Raw genomic sequence first — 16,486 nt, forward strand, 5'->3', positions numbered from 1 at the left:
AAATCACTCACTGTATTGTAAAACATCTCAAAACAAGAATGAATTAAATAGTTGTAGCATCAAATCAAAGTATCCAGAATCTAGCAAGTCCATCATATAATCATAAACAGAGTATATGTCTAAATATAAAATAACCAAATATCATCATAAAGCATCATGTCACATCAATAAGAATCATCATGCAAATATGATCAAACTAAATAGCATAGCATCTATGATACTAGTAACTCAAAGTATAGTATATGACCATCAGGTCATCTCCAATGTCCTCAAACATGAGTATCAAAGTATCTCTCAAAACAAAACAAAATAAGGTACAGAATGCAAACACGGGAGGCGCTACAAATTTAGTGGCAATTGTTGTATTACAAAGACATTATTCCCTTGAGGTAGCATTTAGAACAACACACTTACTCTATCCGTGATTCCAAGTTTTGTAGTGTGCTTTTAAAGAGGTAAATTGAAGCTATGACATTTGAGAAAGGTTTTCCTCCATTATGCTTTGAGTGGTGTGACTAGAACCTTAGTCTTAAACCTGCTTCAAAATTAGGTATGCACAATGTGTGATTCTACATTATGAATGAATCCCCACGAGGGTAGTCTCTTGAGGCACCATGTTAGTAAACAGATTTGTCTTCTTCTGAAATCCTTCACAAATAACTCTTGAATGCCCAATTTAAAAGAAAAACTTTGAAACCAATAGTTGAGTCACTTGCATTTATTATTTCAAGTGCTCTTTGAATTTTGAAAGGAAAGTATAGCTCCCTTCTTTGTATTTTCAATGAATTAAATTGTTGATTATGCCTTTAATCTGAAGGAAAGAAAGGTACACTACTGTTTACCAATAGACATAGAATGAATGTGATAACTATTTGAAATGGTTTAGGAAGGAAATTAAATATATGGCACACAAACCATTTAAACAATCACCCAGTTATAGAGAAATAAAGGGGAAATTTTAATATTCATTCTTTCCTTGTATGAATGCATAAAACTAACTAATTTTAGAACACACAATAACCCTTGATAAATGAAACCAAGACAATATTTGAAATTAGATTGGAATAACCAACAAATCACTCCCAACTAGAAAACTATACGTTCAAACCAACTGATCTGAAAATTATTTCCCTTTGTTCCAAATATACATACAAAATGGCCAACTGATCATTTTGTCTCCATATCATTAACAAGTTTGCAAAAATAAAATAAGATCATTTCCCTCTACATCTTGGTTACAACTTGAACCCTAAAAATATCTTCCCTTTCTTGAAAAATGCATCGTCATGTCGCAAAGGATGAGAATCCTTTTACAATAGATTTTCCCTCATTAAATAATTTCCCCCAAGAAGTTGGTAACTTCCCCTAACTTCTTGTCACAAATCTGAATCTTCTCAGGCACATTACAATAATAATTAATTCTATTCAAGAATTAATTATTTTACATTATTTTTCAGATTTAATTCACCCCTATCAACTCACCTAATTTATTTCTTTTCATTCTTGTAGAATTAATTATGTGAGAGATTAATGTTCTTTTAAATGAATTTGACATTTAATTATTTTGTATTTAAATATATTAACATTTAATTATTTTGTATTTAAATATATTAATATTTAATTCTTTAAATAATTAAATATTATATAATGTTATATAACTTTTTAATAATAATTTTTAAAAGCTTACCTTTTTTAAAAAATTCTCATGTGGTTGAGTGGGAGAGTACTTAGGGTTTCAAAACCCTAGTAACAGTGGCTCTAATTGGGGGTTGCATTCTATGCCAACATGCCTCTAGAGAACTCCAAAATCTCTAGGACACTTTGTTGTTTCATCCATTGGGTTGTATAGTCATTAATCAATGTGAATCTAAACCTATACTATTTCAATGAATATTGTGATAAAATTCTTACCAATATCTCTGGCTTCTGTTGTTTGATGGATGTTGTAGTAATTGAATTCTTACACTATAAATTAATAGAAAGACCCCTTCTCTTTGAATATGAAAGACACAAGTCATCATTTCTACATTTCCCACAAATAATTTTGGTTCTTGTAGAGATTAAAAATTCCCATTAATCTTAGATGAAAAGGGCTTTAATCTCATGCAAGGAAACCTTTGACCCAATTGTTATCTTAGATAAATACATGCATTTATCTTCCTCAAAATTGCACTCTTATTTTGTAGATCCTGTGTGTCCTCCATTCTTATTTCTTTGTGGAGCAAAAATAGTTTGATCGAAAGGTTGTTCCCATGGTATCCATCAAAGTCAATCATACAAATGCATTTTGTTAAATCATAATTAGTCCATTTGATATCTCATAACCTCATCTCTTACTATGCTATTGGTGAATCCTTGGTATGTCCTACTTAAGAAAACTTTGAACTCGACATTTGATCAGAGAATTTGAAAATCTTTGCATCCTAATATTGTAGGCTCGTATTTCAAGAATCAACAAATGACTGTAGTAATTATACATGTTGACATATGTGCATTCCATATTGATATTTCATTACTGATCATAATGTTTTTTTTTGTTCTTAAACACCCATCCATTTTTTCTCTACTACAATAATGCTTGATATATTTATCATCAAAATATGTTTGGTATATGTGCATTCCATATTGATATTTCATCACTGATCATAATGTTTTGTTTTGTTCTTAAAAAACCGTCCATTTTTTAACCAATATAGTAATGCTTTGATGTATTAGATGAAAAGGGATTTAATCTCATGCAGGGAAACCTTTGACCCAATTATTTTCTTAGATAAATAAATGTATTTATCTTCCTCAAAATTGCACTCTTATTTCGTAGATCCTTTGTGTCCTCCATTCTTCTTCTTTTTTGTGGAGCATTAGTAGTTTGATTGAAAGGTTGTTCCCATGGTATCCGTCAAAGTCAATCATGCAAATACATTTGGTTGAATCATAATTGGTGCATTTGATAATTCAAGAGCCATATGTATCTCCCAATGACCTCGTCTCTTACCATGCTATTAGTGAATCATTGGTGTGCCCTACTTAAGAAAACTTTGAACTCGACATTTGATCAAATATTTCAAAAAATTATTGTAGACTCATATTTCAAGCATCCACGAATGGCTACAGTCATTATACATGTTGACATATGTGCATTCCATATTGATATTTCATCACTTATGATGTTGTGTTTTGTTCTTAAACAACCATCTATTTTTTCACCAATAAAGTAATGCTTTGGTATATTTTATAATAAAAATAGGCTTCATCTCCATTCATTGTCATCTCTGATACCAGCAACTTGGAGGTGGTTCTAGATTTTCACATTGGGCTTGAGTATGAGTGAATAAAGTATTGGCTTTAGTCAACCTTTGGCTCCTAACAATTAGTGTATGCTGGAAATCTATTAGCATGTGGAGGCAGTAATATGTATACAATGATGTATGCTCTTGTTACAAAATTTCTTGCATAGCAATTTCCAAATTGAGTTTGACATCTAGAATCTATAAAAGCATGGGCACTTCGTTCAATTGACGTCAAATCTTGGTAAGCCTCTATCTTTGAGTACTCTTTTTGAACCTTATCTAGAAATATAATGTGAAATAGTAGATACTGTGAATTAAAATATTAGGGCTATCTCAAGCAATGTCCATTGTTATCACAATCTACTGGCAAAATGATAGATTGCTTGAATTGGTGGCGCACTACCATATGCATTGGACATCTAATTATATTATTGATCATACAATTTTAACTATGTATGCAACCATGTTAGCTTCAACAACAAGATGTGCTTTAGAAAGTATTGCTTCTGTGTTTGGAATGACCAGCTACAACACTACCTCACCTCTACATCCAGAGAAACCATTTTTTGAATAGTCGAATCATAAAATGCACTTTTAACATTGGAATGCGTAGATATTCTTATCAATTTTGATTTTTCATATTTAATGCTTACGTGCTCCCACATGTTGGTGTCAACAAGATACAGGGATAATTTTCAGACCTCTCATATTTGGTTATTTGAAGATTATCAAAATGCTTAAGTGCCAATGGTTGATAATCTAGTTAAATCATTTAATGCATGTAAGGCTCTTTGCTCTAAATATGCCCTAAAAGTCATTTAAATTTTGATTGTTTTACATCTGCTAGTTGTCCACCTGCAAAACACCACAATTGTAGAAGATGGTGTCATGTGTACAATTCCCATTCACATGTCATCAACATTGTATCTTGTCCAACCTCTATCATTAAAGATTCCCTCAACATAAAACCATTTCACATGTATTGCACTAGTTTCAAATCCAATTGTCTGCCTTTGATCCACCACCATATATACTTGAATGGAATGGTAGGATAATAACCAACTATACATTAAATTTGACCCATACTCCAATATAGAAGGACCATGAGTGTTCATACAATGAAGAAACTCTCGTCTTTCAAATATTGATTTCAATCTATAGTTTATCACCAAATATTTGTCACCGTGAATTAGTTAGTCTTATAGGGGAGTCAATTATTATGTGTGCCCTTGAATATTAATATTAATATTAATAAAGGATCCACATATTCATCAACTTCAAAAAGATAAATGTAACTCCATCATATAGGCCATCCACCATGAATCAATTTTTTTTAAAACCCTACTTGAAAAATAAAAATGCAAAAAAGTTCAGAACATGTCGTCATCAACTTTTGAAAATTTTCTTTGGAAACACATGTCATCTCCTTCAATGAAAAGAACCATTGGTTGTTGGCAACTTTAGATAGTGAAAATAAATGAGCTTTTGATGTTGTGAATCAACAAAGATGGCCTTAATTTCTTGAAATTTTTAGAGTATGGGTTGAATTAATGAAGGGACAAGGTTCAAGTTTGAAATAACCCTTATTGAAGGGAAACAACAACTAAACAAAAAAAAGACAAACCAAGCCAAAATTACAAGATGGGGTGCTTATTTACAATGAAAGGGTGAAAGGGAAGAAAATGTTAAATGTGACCATTCACAAGTTGAAGAAAATATGAGCCCTTTCAAACTAACTTTTGATAGAATGGAAGTAGATTTTGCAAAAAGTAAATAGAAAACAACCAAATTGTAGGGTTTTCCTCATTAAAAAGGCAAGGGTGGAAAAATTAGCACAGATTCAAGATTTTTCTCATGAATAACATGAATTTCTTCACATTGAAATGTGAACCCAATATTTTGCATAGCATTTTTCATAACTTATTTAAAATTCCAACAAACTCTTTCATACCTTGATCCTTTCACTGTTGCATTGGTTCCTCCAAAGGTGACTTTGAGGAGAGAACTGCAGGGTGCTAAAAAATAAATGGATCATTTTCTTCCTCTTGGCTATCATTTGGTTCCCCTTCAACATCCTTCTCTTCACAAACCTTTTCTACTTGTTCTAGCCCTTGCATAAGAGAATCTTTTTGGATGAGGATAACACCATACAAAGATTTTAGAAATCCTAGTTGTTTGGCCAAATCCCTTGTGACCTCTCTGGTTGGATTCTCTTTAAATGAAGTTATAAAAATAAAGATATCCACGCCATCTTCATTTCTTGCTAGATTCCAATCCTTCAATATATCTGGATACCTTTGAAATGCTTTCTGGTATTCAATTCCAATAGAACTACCAACCTCTATCCTTGGGGAGGTACCTCAAAATTTTTTACAAATCAACTTCACAAGAGACACTCTAGTTTTTCCCCAGTAGAGTTTCCAAAAATCTTTTAGTAAACAAATTTGTATATTTTTAAAAATCCTTCACAAATAATTCTTGAATGCCCCATGTAAAAGACAAATCCTGAAACCAACAATTGAGTCACTTGCATTTATTATGTTAAGTGCTCTATGAAATTTGAAAGGAGGGTACAGCTTCCTTCTCTTTATTTTCAATGAATTAAAATGTTGATTATGTCTTTAACCAGAAGGCAAGCAAGGCATACTACCATTCACCCATAGACATAGAATGAATGTGGTGACTATTTGAAATGGTTTAGGAAGGAAATTAAATATATGGCACACAGACCATTTAAACAATCTCTCATTTAAAAAGAAACAAAGGGGAAATTTTAATATTCATTCTTTGCTTGTATAAATGCATAAAACCAATTGATTTTATAACACACAATAGCCCTTGATAAATGAAACCAAGACAATATTTGAAATTAGATTGGAATAACCAACAGATCACTCCTAACCAAAAAACTATATGTTCAAACCAACTGATCTAAAAATGCATTTCCCTTTGTTCCAAATATAAATTCAAAATGAATAATTGATTATTTCATCTCCATACCATTAACAAGTTTGCAAAAATAAAATAAGATCATTTCCCTCTACTTATCTGTTACAACTTGAACCCTAAAAATGTCTTCCCTTTCTTGAAAAATGCACTAGCATGTAGAAAAGGAGAACCCTTTTACAATAATCCCTCACTAAATAATTTCCCCTGAGAAGTTGGTAACTTCTCGTAACTTTTCAGGCACATTACAATAATAATTAATTCTATTCAAGAATTAATTATTTTACATTCTTTTTCAAATTTAATCCACCCCCATCAATTCACCTAATTTATTTCTTTTCATTCTTGTAGAATTAATTATGTGAGAGATTAATATTCTTTTAAATGAAATTGACATTTAATTATTTTGCATTTGAATATATTAAAATTTAATTCTTTAAATAATTAAATATTATACAATGTAGAATAATTTTTAAAATCTTACCCATGTTTTAAAATTTCTCACATGGTTGAGTGGGAGAGGAGTACTAGGATTTCAAAACCCTGGGTAGCACATTATCAAGCAATTCAAAGAAAAGTTACGAATCTTTGTCCCCGTGCCCAACTTGAATATGTGTTTTGTCTTTGTCTCCCTACCATGTCCACACTCTAATAGCATTCTTTAAAATGAACAATTTTCTACTCACATATCTTTCCACAGCACACACACTTACAATGTCCTTCATTTTTTTCTTTTGCATTGAAAGATGCTTTTATTTTTCTACACTTTGGGCTTGAAAAAGTAACTAACATTTATTGAGGTTCATTAGCAACGTGATTTTTAACCTTTCACATTTCACTGAGAGGTTAAGAATCATCTCTAAAACACGTGTTTTGGACAACTTGTCGTTTAACCTTCTTTTGGATTTTGGAGGTTAAGGTTTGGGGTTCAAAATTCTACACTTTGGGCTTGAACAAATAACTAACGTTTATTGAGGTTCATTAGCCTCATGATTTTTAACCTCTCACATTTCACAAAGAGGTTAAGAATGGTATCCAAAACACATGTTTCAGACAGCCTGTCATTTAACCTTCTTTTGGATTTTAGAGGTTAAGGTTTGGGGTTCAAAATGTGTGTTTGAAGGACTATTCTAAACTCTTTTTCTTGAATGGGGAGGTTAAGATTTTGGATGGAAATACATATTTTGAACCTCATTCCTTAACCTCTTGAAGTTTAAAGGTTAATGTTTTGATTCAAAACACGCATTTTGAGAACTTCTATTAATCTAACATAGCTTTTGACTTGGGGATTGGATTTTAAAAAATCAAAGTGTTGTGTGAAGCTAAGAACTTGCCGAAGGAATTAAAAATACTTAATTGTTAAAAAGGCAATAGACTGCAAACTCTTTTAAAGCTTAAATCTTAACACATTTGGATGTTCCTTGGGCTAGTTATCACAAAATTTTGGTATAATTCCTTATTCATAAACTAGGGTAACAACACATTATGAACACAATGAAACTTTAAAATTTTTCTATTTTTTTTATTTAAAAAAATTATTATATTGGTTCATATATTTGAAAGTAAAACAAATTTGAATCATCAAAATAGAAAAAATGGTGGAGCGCTAGAGGAATGGTTTCCTGAAGAAGTTTACTGAGGGTTATAGAAATAATGAAAGGTTTGGTTAGTATGGGGGATGCTCAGAGCTATTCAGAAGACATGAAGGTAGGAACTATTGGAGAAACAAAAATAGGAGGTAGTAGAATAGGAGCAGAAAGTTTCAAGAAAGTTTTCAGTGGAAAAGAATGGGATGACAAAATGGAGGTAAGTGGCAAAAGGGGAGAGAGAGAGAGAGAGAGAGAGTTCAAGGGGCCTAAGAAGTCACCCAATGCAAAGATTCAAATCAGTCAATCTTTGGGGGAAAGTGGTTTTTGAAAATATTGCCAAAAGACTATGAAAACTACAGATTGTGGAAAACCAAGAGAAGCGGTTGATAGAGGAACAACAAATGACAAGATGCACAGTAGAAAGGGTGGTGCTTGATAGAGGTCCCATGAAGGAGAAGAAAGACTTGCTTGAGGGAAATGTTTTTATTCCTAAAATGGGGAGGACCACAGCCAACAATATGTAAGATTAAAACTTGATGTAATGAGAAATGGGGAAAGCTAAAAGATTTCAAAATTTTACAAAATGGTTTTTGCATGATTAAGATAGAAATGGGTCAAGACAAAGATTGGATTTTGAATAGTGGACCTTATTTTCTAGAAGGGTTGGGTTTTATATGAAAAACTAGGTCCCAAACTTTGATCCTACAAAGGAAATATAATAAAAGAATTTCCTCTATGGGTGGGGTTGAGAAACCTACCTCAAGAATATTGGCTAGAACACTGTTATAAAGAAATTAGAAATAAACTAGGCACATTTATTAAAGCTATAGAAATGGTGGATAAAGAAACCCTTCAAATGTTTTCAAGAATATGCATAATGTGGAATGATTGCCAGCCATTACCTGAAATGGTTGAGATCTTCAACTAAGGGGTAGTTTGGAGATAGCTAGTATCTTGGGAAGAAGGTTTGATGGTGTGTGAGTTTTGTTTGTGTGAGGAACATGATTCAGAAAGCTATAAGCAAGAAGGTTGGAATAAAGGTAAAGAAGAAGAAAGGTTACTCTATAAGGTGATAGAGATGGATCAAATAAGAGAAGAGGAGAAAGGGGTGACTACAAACTTCTTCAAAAGGGCTAATGCAGAGGTGGAAAATTCAATGATGTTGAAAATTAAAGCTAATAAATGTCAAGAAAATGGGAAAGGTATATTTGAAATTATGGAGGTGGAATAGGAGACGGGTCCAGGGGAGGCTATTGGTAGTGTCTCACAAGAGGAACTCCGACAAGAAAAGGTTGGGGGTGAGGCTCAGCAAGGTAAGGTTCTACAAGAAATTGATGGAATGGGGGAAGAGCAAAGGCAAGGTCTAGTGTTGGGTGTTGGTACCGTTAGTAGGTCTCCAGTAGGGGAAGAACAGAGAGGGTTTAAGGACCAAGAAGAACCTCAAATGCCACAAGGAGGTGGGGTAAGGGAGACAAAGATGTTTGAAAGGATGGAGGGAACATATAAGGGTTGGGAGGAAGATGAAGGGTATAAGATAGTTTCAGAGGGGGAAGAAGAAAGAGGGATGGGAGAGATTTTTAAGGACATTGAAATCTCTCTAATTTGAAACTTAAAAGGAGGCTTGGGGGAGTCAAGCTCGGAGGAAAGCTCAAATGAGGAAGATTTAGATAGGGGGCTAAAGGGGGAGAAGATTTTTTTGTTTTAGAGGAGAATATGGCCCTCAAAGAAAAAAGAACAATTGAAAAGACAAAAAGTAAAAAGCATAAAGCCCAAATTGGGGAAAGCCAAAAAGGGGGAGAAGAACACTAAATGCATTGATCCAAATTGCAGGAAGTGAAAGGGGCCAAAGTAAATTGAAAACGGGAAGGGGGAAAAAACCCTCTTGGAAAGGATGAAGATCCTTTCGTGGAATGTCAGGGGATGTAATGCCCCTAACAAAATGTGTTGGATCAAGAGAGGTTTTGATAAAGTAACACCGGATGTGGTCCTATTGCAAGAAATAAATATAAAGGCTAAAGGTGTAGAAGGTATTCAGAGGAAGTTGGGAAGATGGCATAGTGAGTGGGTTGTAGTAGAGGGAGCTTCGGGAGGGATTTGTGTCTTATGGAATCCGAATACAGTGGTTAGAACTGTAGTGTAGATGGGAAAGAATTGGAAATGGATTAAGGTAACCTCAAAACAATTAGGATCTAAATTTAATGTTCTTAATGTATATGGCCAAGTTCAAAGTCGAGAGAAAAGAGAGTTATGGAAAACCTTAATAGATGTTTTAAAAATTCTACAAGGTGAAATTACTATTTTGGGAGGGGGGGAAGGGGGCAAGGGTTGGAAAATGACCAAACAAGAATATTTTTCAACCTTTGTAATTAATAATGGTCTAATTAATATTCCCTTCAAACAGGGGGAATTCACCTAGAATAACAGGAGGTCGAGGTTTGTTAACATAGATGAAAAACTTGATAGGTTCCTTTTGGGGGGGACTAGATGAGGGTGGATTGGATGGTTGAAGCCAAAATTTTACCTATCTATGGTTTGGACCACTATCCTATAAGCCTGAGAATTTAGGAAGAGTGTGCTCCTGAATGATTCTAGGTTTCAAATTTGAGACAATGTGGCTAAGGGCAGATGAGTATAAAGAGATGGTTGAATAATGGTGGAAAGAGGCCCCTAGATGGGAAGGAAATAAGGCTTTCAAAATTTTCAAGAAGCTATAGCATATAAAGGATAATGTTAAAAATATTAATCTTCCCTTGGATGTATTTAATTGGGATATTCCAGGGATCCCTAAATGTAGTTTGTCCTATTGTACACATGTGGAGGACAACTCATTTTTCAAATTCCTTTATAAGGAAAATAGTTATTTCTCCTTAAGAAGATTACGACACTTACTATGCACACACTTATGAATGTCACAATCATTCACATGGGAGTTACAAATAACTCCTCTTCTAATCTCTTTATAAGAGATGTTTCTCTCTCCTTCTAACAACATATAACCACTATGTAGTTCGTGTAATGAGCCTTTGGCTCCACTTTATCTCATTCTCTCTCTCTCTCATCATTCTTTAGGCATTTGCCTCATTCATATAATTCACAATGAGTTTTCTTTGCTTTCCCCTTTCAAAATCCTTGTCTCCTCTTTTGTCTTGATCTTGGAAAGCTCATATATGTATGGTAATTATTTTCATTACAAACTCTCTTGGATTAATTTATGGTTCTATTAGTCCATTTCGATTTTATTACTTCTAACATGGTATCAGGGCAAACTAATCCTTGTTTTGATTTTAGTGATGAAGGGTGGAGCACACCTTATTTCTACCTAAGTATCTCTATTTAAAAAAATTAAATATTTTTTTTGTTCTTGTTTTAACAAGTAGCATTTATCAATTTTAGTTTAATACTATTTTTATTATATTTTTTATTATTAAATATTTAAAATAAAAAATTGAATTATTATTTCCCTAACATTTCATTGGAGAGTACACTTAAATAATAATAATTAATGTTATTTATGACTTACAATATAGTCAATTAGGTTTAAATCCTATTCATATAATTTCCTTCAATTTTTGAAAAAAGAGGGGTAAAAACTTTATTGAAGAAGAGAGCAAAGCAGTACAAAACAGAACATGGCCTAAACCCCAAGAAACACTAGAAACCACAGAAAAACCGTAGAAGCAAAATCAACTCTCCCTGATTCCACTTACATCTTCTGTCAACATTCTCTCCAAGTCTTGACGTAACTCACCTGGCAACTGCTCCCACTCATCAATCCGCCAACCATCTACATTTCCAGATGCCCACTTTTCCAAACTATCAGCTGCCCTATTCCACTCCCTTGGAATATGGGTATAAGACACTAAATCCATCATAGAACTAACCTGTAAAATCTGTTGCACTATCAAAGACAACTCCCAGCTAACATTCGAACACTTCCTCTCAAGTAGAAGATTCACAAGAACTTGAGAGTTAGATTCACAAATCACCTTGCGCCACCCCAAAGCATATGCCCTCTGCAAAGCATAAAGAATAGCCAAACCTTCCATTCTATTAACAGTTTGCATCCCTTTATTGACTGAGAATATAAAAACCACCCTTCCAGAAGAGTCCCTACCAATCCCACCTATACCAGCAGGCCCTAGATTTCCCCTAGACGAACCATCAGTATTAACTTTTAAAATGCCATCCGGAGGGGTCATCCACTTCCCTATCCTTTGGACTTTATGTTTCGCCCTTCTGCCTCTCCTAACACAGGAAAAGTCTGGAGAAATTCCTTGAATTCCAAACCTATCAACCATTACCGCATCGTCCCTCTCAAGAGACATCACCACCTCACTTTTAGATAAGACACTGTCTTGAATCATTCCCAAAATTCTAATCCAAACCTATTGAATCCCCAAAGGTTCTCCCCGAAATATTCTTCGATTTTGTTCTAGCCAGACTTGCCATAGCAAAAAGGTAGGTCCAGTATACCAAACATCCTGCAAAAAGGAAGCTAGGGATGGGGGCCTCCCCAGTCTCAACCAAAAATCCGTTAGAGAGGAGGCGTGAATGCACGGGCATTTCCAAACCTCCCACCAGAAATGCCATAACTGTAGAGTGAAAGAGAAATGGAAGAATAAATGCACAGAGTCTTCTTCCTCACTACTACAAAGGATACATCTCGACGGGCCGAAAAACCCCTCTTCCGAATATTGTCCCAAGTCAGGCACCTGTTCCAAACCAAGGTCCAAATAAAGCTGTTACATTTTGGCCAAGAAAACTGACTCCAAACTTTCTTCCACCATTGAACCTCCCCTCCCACCAGCTGTTGGGAGAGCAACTCCTGATAACTAGAGGAAACACTATAAACGCCCTTGGGATTAGGGGACCAGGCCAGCACATCCACACCCCTTAGGGCATTACAGTCCCGCCCCGAAAGAATGAACTGGAGCTCAGCCCGCTCCGCTTCCAAACCAAAAATAGGCCACTTCTCTGAATTCTTCCACCTTGCCTCCACCAACTGACCCTGAGGGGAAAAGGATTTAAAGTCACACACTCTTGACCATCCAACATCACAGAAACTCTGAGCCAACCTGTGCAAATGAGGATATTGAACAACCAAGGGAGGAAACCCATCCCAAGCATCATGCCACAACTGAGCCTCGAAGCCACTTTTGCAGATCCAATGTAAGCCACCCTTAATGAGCGTCGCTCCTTTCTTTATAGTACTCCAAATCACAGAGCCTTTCCCACACAAGCCATACGGAGGAATATCATTATGGGGGATCCCTGGAAGGTACTTCAAAGACAAAATTCTAGCCCAGACCTGTTCCTTTTCCACACACCAACGCCAATACAATTTAGCAGCCAGAGCAGTACCAGTCAACACTGATTGTCGTAAACCAAGACCACCAAACCGTTTTGGACTACAGACAACCTCCCATTTGACAAGACTCCACTTGGTTGAAGATAGATTACTAGCCCATAAAAATTGTCTTGCTAAGGAGTCCAGTTCCCTAACAAAGCTCAACGGCGCCACCTGAACCATACTCCTATAGAGAGGAAGAGCTTGAACCACAGATTGAATTAGTTGGACCCAACCAGCAAAGGATAGCCAGCGGTGGGTCCAATGAGTAACTTTGGCCCGAAACTTGTCAAGAATAACCTGCCATGATTCCTTAGAATGCCTACCACTAGAGATAGGAATGCCGAGGTAGAACATCGGAAGACTTCCAATTTGGAATCTGCGAATATGAGTGATTCTCCTCTGAATAGAAAGTGGAGTATTAAAGAAATAAATGGAAGATTTGTCCTCATTAATCATCTGACCTGAAGCAGCAAGATAAACATCCAACACTTTGCATATATTAGAAGCCTCCTGAATGGTAGCCATACCCATCAAGGTTGTATCATCCACAAACTGTAGGTGAGATTGCACAAGGAGACATCCTCCCCATTGCCAGCCCTGAATAAAGCCCCCTTCAACATTATTTTTTATGAACCGGCCCAGACCTTCTACCAAAAGAAGAAACAAATAAGGAGATAGGGGATCACCCTGCCGTAATCCTCGAGAAGCACCAAAGAGATTAGAGTTTTCCCCATTAATCAAGACTGAGAAAGAAGTCGAATTCACACAACTCAAAACCCACCGAATCCATTCCTCCTCAAAACCAAAGGCACCCAAAACCCTTTGGAGAAATGACCAACGGACTCTGTCATATGCCTTAGCCATGTCCAACTTAATGAACATAGCTTTTCTTTAGAATTGGCCATAGAACGAATAGTCTCAGTCACCACAACCACCCCATCCAAGATCTGGCGCCCTGTCACAAAGCCACTCTGTTCTTCAGAAATTAACATTGGAAGCCACTTTTTTAACCTGTTAGCTATCAGCTTAGATATAATTTTATAAATAACATTGCAAAGAGAGATAGGGAAAAATTGACTAATCTGATCAGCCCCTTCCCCCTTGGGGATGAGAGCAAGGAAAGTAGAATTTAGAGCCCGGAGCATTTGCTTGTTCCTCTGGGATTCCTGAACAACTGCCAGTAAATCTATCTTGATAATATCCCAAAATTCCTAGAAGAACTCAATTGGAAAGCCATCTAGACCTGGAGCTTTTCCTTTTTTTCATTTGGAAAACAGTCCCCTCTAATTCCTCCAAAGAGATGGCGCTCATAAGATGCTCTTTCATTTCCAAAGAGACTAAAGAATGAATACAAGAAAGGACTTGGGCCTCTTCAACCGAGTCCCCCTGTGAAACCTCCCTAAATAAAGACTCAAAATACTGTACAGCTTCGCTGAAAATATCCTGAGAAGAAGATAGCGTCTCGCCCCTAGCATTCACCAAGGTTGATATGGAGTAACCATGTTGTTTGGCCTTAACTGAATTGAAGAAGAAAGAAGTATTCTTATCACCTTCTTGAAGCCATTCAATACGAGCTTTTTGTTTCCAGTAGATTTCCTCTCTCAGTTCCCACTCCTCCAAAGTTTTCAGAGCCCTAACTTCCTCCCGCAACAAATAATCTAACACCCCCTCTTCCCTTAACAACCTGGTAATATCATTCAACTCAGCCTGGGCCGCATATTTCTCTTGGAAAATATTACCAAAGCAATATGTGTTCCATCTTTTAAGCTGATATTTAACATATTGTAGGAGTTTAGCAAAGATATACATTGTTGTACCAAAGGCAGGTCTACCATCCTTCCACCACTCAGCTACATAGCCATATAGGTTTGGGTCCCTTAACCACATAAGCTGGAATTTAAAAGGTGGCTTCCGAGGCAACCGGTTGGAGGAAATAACTAACTTAATGGGCCAGTGATCCGACCCTCTCCAATCTAATATCTCAGACCTGGATGACCATAATCCACCCACCCAAAAACAGGATACCATGAAACGATCTAGTCTTTTCACAATGCAATTATCTCCTATTCTTCTATTATTCCAAGTGAACTGGCCATTACTAGGCTTGATATCTACGAGATTGAGTGTCGAAATGTTATCCCGAAGAAGCACAGAGGAGGGCTCAAGTCTTGCAATACCCCCCCATTTTTCAGAGAGATCTAGAATAGCATTAAAGTCTCCAGCAATAATCCATGGCAAATAAGGAAATAACCCACGAACAAAATGAATATTATTCCATGTAAGGATCTTACCTTGGAGCTCAACAGGGGCATAGACATTGGAGAGAAGAACAGACTCTCCTGATTCGTAGCATAGAGAGACCAGGGAAACAGATGATCTAAAGGATATCCACCACATAGGCTGGATCTTTCGTGGGTTCCAGAGGCAAGCTACCCCCCTGAAGATCCCTGAGCTCCAATGCACTGACATTGACCATTCTTCCACAATTTAGGAGCTATACTCATCATACTCTCAACAGAAACTTTGGTCTCCTGAAGAAAAAGAACATCAGGAGAATGAATTCTAACCAATTCTCGAACAGCTTTTTGTCTAGGGCCGTTGTTCAAGCCCCTTGCATTCCATGAAATAATGATCATTTATGGGAAGCTGGGAAATGAGAATCCAAGGTCTTGATAGCTCCTGACTCCACCAGATTCTCACCAATCATCTTAATCTTCTCCATGTCCTTCTTACTCCCACTTTTACCACTTTTCTCAGAAACCCCCTTCTTGCCATCCTTCTGAAGAATACCCAAGTGAGGAGAAGACTTGCCATGCTTATCCATATCCGAAACTACACTCCTTGCAGGAAGGGTCGCGCCCCCTGCTTCCTGACCCCAATCAGCATTTAACCCCAGAGACACCTGAGCCCCTGCCTGCCCATCAGTGACCATAGGCATAGCAGGTTCAACCTGTGGAGCAGGAGGAGGGTCGGAAGAGACAATCTCCTAATCAGGCTCCACAACCAATTGAGCCAAGCTACTAGATCTCGGAATAACTTCTTGCTGCCCCTGTTCATCTAGGACTTCAAATCTATTAAAGGTATCCTCCTTCTGTCTCTCCATCAAAGTCCTCTTTTGACCTCTATTATGATTGCGAGCCTTGACCTGTACAAAGCCCTTAGCATCCTTTTCCTCTCCTGAATTTGGCTTCTTCCCTTTATCAGCCCTAAGATTGTGACGAGGAGGGGGCGGAGGCTGCTGATCAACCGGCTTGGCCTTTGGGCACCTACGCAGCAGGTGGCCATATTCATGACAAAGTCGGCACTGGAAGGGA

The 16,486-nt window shown here is 36.4% G+C and overlaps 1 protein-coding gene across 1 annotated transcript; it reads right to left on the minus strand.

Moving 5' to 3' along the window:
- Positions 1 to 14,090: 14,090 nt before the first annotated feature.
- LOC149538800 (uncharacterized) lies at positions 14,091 to 15,641 on the minus strand. Its single transcript, XM_089802494.1, has 2 exons — positions 14,593 to 15,641; positions 14,091 to 14,127 (listed from the first exon to the last, which is right to left on the minus strand). Exons 1-2 carry the CDS (start codon positions 15,639 to 15,641, stop codon positions 14,091 to 14,093), a joined length of 1,086 nt encoding a protein of 361 aa, XP_089658620.1.
- Between the last annotated feature and the right edge of the window lie 845 nt (positions 15,642 to 16,486).

This window comes from Cupressus sempervirens, chromosome 9, assembly GCF_028749045.1.
Source record: "Cupressus sempervirens isolate cs-2001-9-10 chromosome 9, ASM2874904v1, whole genome shotgun sequence".
In the NCBI taxonomy this organism is placed as follows: domain Eukaryota; kingdom Viridiplantae; phylum Streptophyta; class Pinopsida; order Cupressales; family Cupressaceae; genus Cupressus; species Cupressus sempervirens.

Excerpts from the sequence above, each read along its gene's own strand:
- LOC149538800 (XM_089802494.1), bottom strand. The coding sequence starts at position 15,641 with ATGTCAGTGCATTGGAGCTCAGGGATCTTCAGGGGGGTAGCTTGCCTC. Across the intron at positions 14,128-14,592 it reads ATTTTCAGCGAAGCTGTACA|GGCGCCAGATCTTGGATGGG; the intron begins GTATTTTGAGTC and ends GCTTTGTGACAG.